General features: G+C 34.7%; 1 protein-coding gene across 1 annotated transcript; it reads right to left on the bottom strand.

Annotated features, from left to right (window-relative positions):
* Nucleotides 1–6,029: 6,029 nt before the first annotated feature.
* On the bottom strand, nucleotides 6,030–8,492 carry smug1 (single-strand-selective monofunctional uracil-DNA glycosylase 1). Its single transcript, XM_041033051.1, has 2 exons — nucleotides 8,083–8,492; nucleotides 6,030–7,418 (listed from the first exon to the last, which is right to left on the bottom strand). Exons 1-2 carry the CDS (start codon nucleotides 8,323–8,325, stop codon nucleotides 6,888–6,890), a joined length of 774 nt encoding a protein of 257 aa, XP_040888985.1. The 5' UTR covers nucleotides 8,326–8,492; the 3' UTR covers nucleotides 6,030–6,887.
* Between the last annotated feature and the right edge of the window lie 1,163 nt (nucleotides 8,493–9,655).

The raw sequence follows: 9,655 nt of genomic DNA, 5'->3' as shown, positions 1-9,655 counted from the left end.
CTTACTATACTATGACGTTTTTTATGACATTTTGAGGTCAAAAAATTTTTTGACATTTTTTGGCCGATTTTGACGCCTTACTATACTATGACGTTTTTTATGACATTTTGAGGTCAAAAAAAAAATTTGACTTTTTTTGGCCGAAAAAAACGCCTTACTATACTATGACGTTTTTTATGACATTTTGAGGTCAAAAAAATTTTTGACTTTTTTTGGCTGAAAAAAACGCCTTACTATACTTGGATGTTTTTTATGACATTTTGAGGTCAAAAATTTTTTTGACTTTTTTTGGCCGATTTTGATTCCTTGCTATACTATGACGTTTTTTATGACATTTTGAGGTCAAAAAAAATTTTGACTTTTTTTGGCGGAAAAAAACGCCTTACTATACTATGACGTATTTTATGACATTTTGAGGTCAAAAAATTTTTTGACTTTTTTTGGCCGATTTTGACGCCTTACTATACTATGACGTTTTTTATGACATTTTGAGGTCAAAAAAAATTTTGACTTTTTTTGGCCGAAAAAAACGCCTTACTATACTATGACGTTTTTTATGACATTTTGAGGTCAAAAAAAATTTTTGACTTTTTTTGGCCGAAAAAAACGCCTTACTATACTATGACGTTTTTTATGACATTTTGAGGTCAAAAAATTTTTTGACTTTTTTTGGCCGATTTTGACGCCTTACTATACTATGATGTTTTTTATGACATTTTGAGGTCAAAAAAATTTTGACTTTTTTTGGCCGAAAAAAATGCCTTACTATACTATGACGTTTTTTATGACATTTTGAGGTCAAAAAATTTTTGACTTTCTTTGGCCGATTTTGACGCCTTACTATACTATGACGTTTTTTATGACATTTTGAGGTCAAAAAAATTTTTGACTTTTTTTGGCCGAAAAAAAACGCCTTACTATACTATGACGTATTTTATGACATTTTGAGGTCAAAAAATTTTTTGACTTTTTTTGGCCGATTTTGACGCCTTACTATACTATGACGTTTTTTATGACATTTTGAGGTAAAAAAAAAATGTGACTTTTTTTGGCCGAAAAAAACGCCTTACTATATACTATGACGTTTTTTATGACATTTTGAGGTCAAAAAAATTTTTGATTTTTTTTGGCTGAAAAAAACGCCTTACTATACTTTGATGTTTTTTATGACATTTTGAGGTCAAAAATTTTTTTGACTTTTTTTGGCTGAAAAAAACGCCTTACTATACTATGACGTATTTTATGACATTTTGAGGTCAAAAATTTTTTTGACTTTTTTTGGCCGATTTTGACGCCTTACTATACTATGATGTTTTTTATGACATTTTGAGGTCAAAAAAAAGTTTGACTTTTTTTGGCCGATTTTGACTCCTTACTATACTATGTTGTTTTTTATGACATTTTGAGGTAAAAATTTTTTTTGACTTTTTTTGGCCGATTTTGACGCCTTACTATACTATGACGTTTTTTATGACATTTTGAGGTCAAAAAAAATTTTGACTTTTTTTGGCCAAAAAAAACGCCTTACTATACTATGACGTTTTTTATGACATTTTGAGGTCAAAAATTTTTTTGACTTTTTTTGGCTGAAAAAAACGCCTTACTATACTATGACGTTTTTTATGACATTTTGAGGTCAAAAAATTTTGTGACTTTTTTTGGCCGATTTTGACGCCTTGCTATACTATGACGTTTTTTATGACATTTTGAGGTCAAAAAAATTTTTGACTTTTTTTGGCCGAAAAAAACGCCTTACTATACTATGACGTTTTTTATGACATTTTGAGGTAAAAAAAATTTTTGACTTTTTTTGGCCGAAAAAAACGCCTTACTATGCTATGACGATTTTTATGACATTTTGAGGTCAAAAAATTTTTTGACTTTTTTTGGCCGAATTTGACGCCTTACTATACTATGATGTTTTTTATGACATTTTGAGGTCAAAAAAGATTTTGACTTTTTTTGGCCGAAAAAAACGCCTTACTATACTATGACGTTTTTTATGACATTTTGAGGTCAAAAAATTTTTTGACTTTTTTTGGCCGAAAAAAACGCCTTACTATACTATGACGTTTTTTATGACATTTTGAGGTCAAATTTTTTTTTGACTTTTTTTGTCCGATTTTGACGCCTTATTATAATATGACGTTTTTTTATGACATTTTGAGGTCAAAACTTTTTTTGACTTTTTTTGGCCGAAAAAAACGCCTTACTATACGATGACGTTTTTTATGACATTTTGAGGTCAAAAAAAATTGTGACTTTTTTTGGCCGAAAAAAACGCCTTACTATACTTTGACGTTTTTTATGACATTTTGAGGTCAAAAAATTTTTTGACTTTGTTTGGCCGAAAAAAACGCCTTACTATACTATGACGTTTTTTATGACATTTTGAGGCCAAAAAATTTTTTGACTTTTTTTGGCCGATTTTGACGCCTTACTATACTATGACGTTTTTTATGACATTTTGAGGTCAAAAAAATTTTTGACTTTTTTTGGCCGAAAAAAGCGCCTTACTATACTATGACGTTTTTTATGACATTTTGAGGTCAAAAAAATTTTTGACTTTTTTTGGCCGAAAAAAACGCCTTACTATACTATGACGTTTTTTATGACATTTTGAGGTCAAATTTTTTTTTGACTTTTTTTGGCCGATTTTGACGCCTTATTATAATATGACGTTTTTTTATGACATTTTGAGGTCAAAAATTTTTTTGACTTTTTTTGGCCGAAAAAAACGCCTTACTATACGATGACGTTTTTTATGACATTTTGAGGTCAAAAAAAATTGTGACTTTTTTTGGCCGAAAAAAACGCCTTACTATACTTTGACGTTTTTTATGACATTTTGAGGTCAAAAAATTTTTTGACTTTTTTTGGCCGAAAAAAGCGCCTTACTATACTATGACGTTTTTTATGACATTTTGAGGTCAAAAAAATTTTTGACTTTTTTTGGCCGAAAAAAACGCCTTACTATACTATGACGTTTTTTATGACATTTTGAGGTCAAAAAATTTTTTGACTTTTTTTGGCCGAAAAAAACGCCTTACTATACTATGACGTTTTTTATGACATTTTGAGGTCAAAAAATTTTTTGACTTTTTTTGGCTGAAAAAAACGCCTTACTATACTATGACGTTTTTTATGACATTTTGAGGTCAAAAAATTTTGTGACTTTTTTTGGCCGATTTTGACGCCTTGCTATACTATGACGTTTTTTATGACATTTTGAGGTCAAAAAATTTTTTGACTTTTTTTGGCCGAAAAAAACGCCTTACTATACTATGACGTTTTTTATGACATTTTGAGGTAAAAAAAATTTGTGACTTTTTTTGGCCGAAAAAAACGCCTTACTATACTATGACGATTTTTATGACATTTTGAGGTCAAAAAATTTTTGACTTTTTTTGGCCGAATTTGACGCCTTACTATACTATGATGTTTTTTATGACATTTTGAGGTCAAAAAAGATTTTGACTTTTTTTGGCCGAAAAAAACGCCTTACTATACTATGACGTTTTTTATGACATTTTGAGGTCAAAAAATTTTTTGACTTTTTTTGGCCGAAAAAAACGCCTTACTATACTATGACGTTTTTTATGACATTTTGAGGTCAATTTTTTTTTGACTTTTTTTGGCCGATTTTGACGCCTTATTATAATATGACGTTTTTTTATGACATTTTGAGGTCAAAAATTTTTTTGACTTTTTTTGGCCGAAAAAAACGCCTTACTATACGATGACGTTTTTTATGACATTTTGAGGTCAAAAAAAATTTTGACTTTTTTTGGCCGAAAAAAACGCCTTACTATACTTTGACGTTTTTTATGACATTTTGAGGTCAAAAAATTTTTTGACTTTGTTTGGCCGAAAAAAACGCCTTACTATACTATGACGTTTTTTATGACATTTTGAGGCCAAAAAAATTTTTGACTTTTTTTGGCCGATTTTGACGCCTTACTATACTATGACGTTTTTTATGACATTTTGAGGTCAAAAAAATTTTTGACTTTTTTTGGCCGAAAAAAGCGCCTTACTATACTATGACGTTTTTTATGACATTTTGAGGTCAAAAAAATTTTTGACTTTTTTTGGCCCATTTTGACGCCTTACTATACTATGACGTTTTTTATGACATTTTGAGGTCAAAAATTTTTTTGACTTTTTTGGCCGATTTTGACGCCTTATTATAATATGACGTTTTTTATGACATTTTGAGGTCAAAATTTTTTTTGACTTTTTTGGCTGATTTTGACGCCTTACAATACTATGACGTTTTTTATGACATTTTGAGGTCAAAAAAAATTTTGACTTTGTTTGGCCGAAAAAAACGCCTTACTATACTATGACGTTTTTTATGACATTTTGAGGTCAAAAATTTTTTTGACTTTGTTTGGCCGAAAAAAACGCCTTACTATACTATGACGTTTTTTATGACATTTTGAGGTCAAAAAATTTTTTGACTTTTTTTGGCCGAAAAAAACGTCTTACTATACTATGACGTTTTTATGACATTTTGAGGTCAAAAAAAATTTTGACTTTGTTTGGCCGAAAAAAACGCCTTACTATACTATGACGTTTTTTATGACATTTTGAGGTCAAAAAATTTTTTGACTTTTTTTGGCCGATTTTGACGCCTTACTATACTATGACGTATTTTATGACAATTTGAGGTCAAAAAAAATTTTGACTTTTTTTGGCCGAAAAAAACGCCTTACTATACTATGACGTTTTTTATGACATTTTGAGGTCAAAAAATTTTTTGACTTTTTTTGGCCGATTTTGACACCTTACTATACTATGACCATTTTCATGACATTTTTACCCCAAAAAAATTTTTTGACTTTTTTTGGCCGATTTTGACGCCTTACTATACTAGGACGTTTTTTTTTGACATTTTGAGGTCAAAAAATTTTTTGACTTTTTTTGGCCCATTTTGACGCCTTACTATACTATGACGTATTTTATGACAATTTGAGGTCAAAAAAAATTTTGACTTTTTTTGGCCGAAAAAAACGCCTTACTATACTATGACGTTTTTTATGACATTTTGAGGTCAAAAAATTTTTTGACTTTTTTTGGCCGATTTTGACACCTTACTATACTATGACCATTTTCATGACATTTTTACCCCAAAAAAATTTTTTGACTTTTTTTGGCCGATTTTGACGCCTTACTATACTAGGACGTTTTTTATGACATTTTGAGGTCAAAAAAAATTTTGACTTTGTTTGGCCGAAAAAAACGCCTTACTATACTATGACGTTTTTTATGACATTTTGAGGTCAAAAAATTTTTTGACTTTTTTTGGCCCATTTTGACGCCTTACTATACTATGACGTTTTTTATGACATTTTGAGGTCAAAAAAATTTTTGACTTTTTTTGGCCCATTTTGACGCCTTACTATACTATGACGTTTTTTATGACATTTTGAGGTCAAAAAATTTTTTGACTTTTTTTGGCCCATTTTGACGCCTTACTATACTATGACGTTTTTTATGACATTTTGAGGTAAAAAAAATTTTTGACTTTTTTTGGCCCATTTTGACGTCTTACTATACTATGACGTTTTTTATGACATTTTGAGGTCAAAAAATGTTTTGACTTTTTTCTGCCGATTTTGACGCCTTACTATACTATGACCATTTTTATGACATTTTGAGGTCAAAAAAATTTTTTTGACTTTTTTTGGCCGATTTTGACGCCTTACTATACTATGAAGTTTTTTATGACATTTTGAGGTCTTACAACAATGTGACTTTTTTTGGCCGATTTTGACGCCTTAAGGCCGTATGACGTTTTTTATGACATTTTGAGGTCTTACAAAAATATGACTTTTTTTGGCATTTTTTGACGCCTTACGGCCTTATGACGTTTTTTATTCGCCGACGCATCGGTGTTGCCGGACCCATCACTACATATTACCATGCTGACATGCTAAATATTAGCCTTTGTGGTTAGTAAGACTTCATCTTTGGAGACTCAGAGCAAGAAAATCACCTCATATTTAATTATTCTACATTTATTTAAGTAGAAAACTCCTCATTTCAAGAGTGTAAAATGTGTACAAAATGTGTAAAACTAATAAAATACAAATAAAACAAATGACAAATAAAAATAGCTTTTTTTTTTTTTAAAGAATACAAAAGAATATTCTAGCATGAACAATATGTATAACTGTATTTTTTGGAAATGTTTATAGGTTGTTTCTATAGAGGCCATTTCTATACCAATCAAAAGTCACCTTACAGAAACTGATTAAAATTGTGATATCATATGAGAGCCAAATCACAAATTTACTAACGAATACATATTTGGACTTGGATATTTATTTCATATTGCCTGTGACAAGGCTGAAGATACTCACATACTCTGTAAGTATGGGCCTTTTTTCAAAATACAGTTTGAACCATAGGTTTGAACAAATTTGATCAAATGTGTTTTCCTGAGAAAAACATTCATAACAAACACCAAGAGCTTATGTTTTGCATAAAGTACCTCATAGATACATAAGTATAGGATTACTTTTAGAATGAATTGTCCTCAACCTCGCCACCATCCATCCACTGATCTGTACAGAAACCCATCTCAAAATGTAAACACAGACATGTTTACAGTAAAATAAAAATACAGCTCCTGAACAGTTGAGTTTACAGTATTAGTGTGTGTAGTGTACTACATTGTCAATAAAGCTGGAAAATGTAGGGCCCTATGATTTCCACGATCACCGAATCGCGGAGCATCGCAGCACCTGACACAACTTGACAAATTATGTTAAATTCGGCAATATTCCGCGACTCTTCTCTAGTCGGCCAATTCCGCGATTCAGTGATCGCGGAAATCATAGGGCCCTAAAAATGTGAGCCTGCACTTTTGTCTCATTAGCTCATGTGTTGGTCAGCAGTGACATGACACCCAGTTCTGCCAGTTTGGCTTTAGCTACTTCCTCCCAGCCCTTATTGGCTCGTGGGTTCCTAGGCGACGGATGCATGATGCCTTCGACTCGCACATTGACACCTGCAGCAGAGAGAGCTCGCCGCGCCCGCTGCTCTGCCACCCTTCCAACCCCGATCACCATGGAGACATCCAGAGCCTCCACTGCTTGGCACAGTGCAGTGTCACACAGAGTGAGGAGGGCCTCCCGCTCAGCTGCAGGCAGCTCTGGGGGGGTCAGATTCTTCCCACTGGCGCTCATGAAAATCAGCGGGCAAAGGTTATGCACAAAGCAGTGGCGGAAGAACAGCACTGGTTCACCACACAACTTTCTGAAGAAACCCCAGAAACGTGCACCGCTCACTTCGCTCTGAGTACAGGCAAGTCCTGTGATCCGTCGCTTTGGATGCTCGTCATGAGGATGACCGACCTCCCCTGTGATCTTCAGCCAATCAACTACTGACTTCACTTCACCAAAGGGAACCTGTGCAAAGAAAGATTGATCATTTAAGCTCTCCTGAACACATTGTTATCACATCATTGATAGTTACACTATAATGAAACAAAATTGGACATTACACATAGATTAAACTGGGGGAGGAAGGGATCTAGCATGTACAAGACAAGCAGCTTTGCCAGATACAAAGTGAAATATAATTATTTCTTTTGAATGCACGATTCCCTCATTAAATGTGACATTAACACGAATTCCTCAACATTTTACACATGGAAAGATTGACCCACGAGGGGACCCTGGAGGAAAAATGAGCTGTGGGCCACCATCTGATCACATTAAACACAAATTTATGTAGAAATATTTTGCTGGTTCATTTTAAGACATGAAGGCTCCACATAGCTATGATGAATCCATCTGCCTTAATGGGTTTGATTTCAGCTCCTTTTAAATCCATAATGTATTTTTAAAGTAATCTCACTGTTAAGTCACCTGTTCCTGCAAGATACCTGTAGACCACGCAGACCTCAAAGAAAGAAGGAGGGGATGAATGATGGTTGTTTTTAGGTAAGTCTGTCCCCAGTTACAGGACAGAGTGGTTATTGTTTGTGTTCCTGTGCTGATCTAAGTATTTTAAACGAATCGTGTTAACAAATGAAAGAAAATGCACGGGTGTCTACAGTGCATTGCTCACCCCAGTCTGTGCCATGCCGAAAGGTCCCGGGTTCATCCCCAAAAACAGGATCCTTTGTCCGCCCTGGCAGTACTTCTCCACGTAGCAGCGGTGTGTGTCCCAGGCGTACTCCAGCGGGTTGTAGATGTACCGGACAGGCTCGCTGAAGGTGAGCCGACGGAGGTGGGCGTTCAGCTCCAGTTCAACCTGCAGGAACCTGGAGGACGGGGCCATGTTCGCCTCCGGCGTATTGTCATCTAACATTTTAGACAAGCGACTTCCTCTTTATCAGGTGAAAACGCAGCATTAGCAATACGTTTTGCCGGCTTCGATTACGTTTTGACAGTGTCTGCCTTCGAAGCTGGAGGTTTTTACGGCTCAGGTTTTTGATAAACATGAAATTCTTCCTCCATTACACGGAGTAAATTCTTCCTCTGCGACTTCCTGTTCATTCAAAGCTGCTGCTGCCCTCTACAGCAACACTGGTGTCATTACAGCTGAGGGCTGTGGGTGATGGGTGGACTATGTCCCTGGAGTTTGGGCCCAAGGGAGGAGCTACAATCTTAAGAAGACTTGAGGTGAACAGAGAAAGCAAAATGCCCATCTTCTGGACGTGATTACCAACAACTGTGATTTATTATTTGGTCCTATTAGTTCTTCACTGGAAAGTTTCCAGTTCAATTCAATTCTATTAATATAGCGCCTTCCACAATCAAAATTGTCTCAAAGCGCTTTACAGAGACCCAGAGCCTGACCCCAGAGCAAGCACTTAAGGTGACAGTGGCAAGGAAAAACTTACTTTTAACAGGCAGAAACCTTGAGCATATCCTGGCTCAGATGGGGGACCCTCCTGCCGATGGCCGGGCTGGGTGAAAGGAGGAAAAGGAGGAAGATAGGACAGCTAGGAATGGAGGAGAGGGGGAGAAGGACATGCAGCATAATACAGACAATGGACAATGTTAGAGGGTCAGCATTTACATTACAGTTAGTGAACAGTTAGTGGATAATGTGTGCTCAGCAGATTACAGTTATGATAGGAAACAGAGCACAGAGGCAAAAAGCTGTCATGACTGGTAATTATTTACATTACAATCTCCAAAGAATATTAATCCAATATTTATCTGTAGCAGAATGGAACATTAAACGTGTTAGAAATGGATCATTGTAAACAATAAACAGCAGCAGGTGGGTGGAGCCAGGACCATAGGACATGCAGCTCGGGAGCCAGAGATACCTGCAGAAAGGTAGAGAAAGAGAGATCAGAGAGAAACAAACACAGGACTACGGGACAGATAGGACACAGAGTTAATGACATGTAATAAAGGCTAATAAATTTGAGAGTGGGTCTGAGGAGAGAAAGAGAAAGAAAAAGTGCGCAGTAGATCATGGGATGTCCCCCAGCAGCCTAGGCCTATAGCAGCATAACTAAGGGATGGTTCAGTTGCCTGAGCCAGCCCTACTAAGGGCTATATCCTTAACTGTAACAGTGTCTATAGAGATAATTGTGACTAACTATAAGTTTAATAAATAACTAGGACTGTAACTACAACTAATTATAGGCTTTGTCAAACAAAAAGGTTTTAAGCTTAATTTT

The sequence above is a fragment of the Toxotes jaculatrix genome, chromosome 3, assembly GCF_017976425.1.
Source record: "Toxotes jaculatrix isolate fToxJac2 chromosome 3, fToxJac2.pri, whole genome shotgun sequence".
Taxonomy (NCBI): Eukaryota; Metazoa; Chordata; class Actinopteri; family Toxotidae; genus Toxotes; species Toxotes jaculatrix.
Note: the sequence above shows the minus strand (reverse complement) of the source record. Positions and strands in the feature narration are given on the sequence as shown.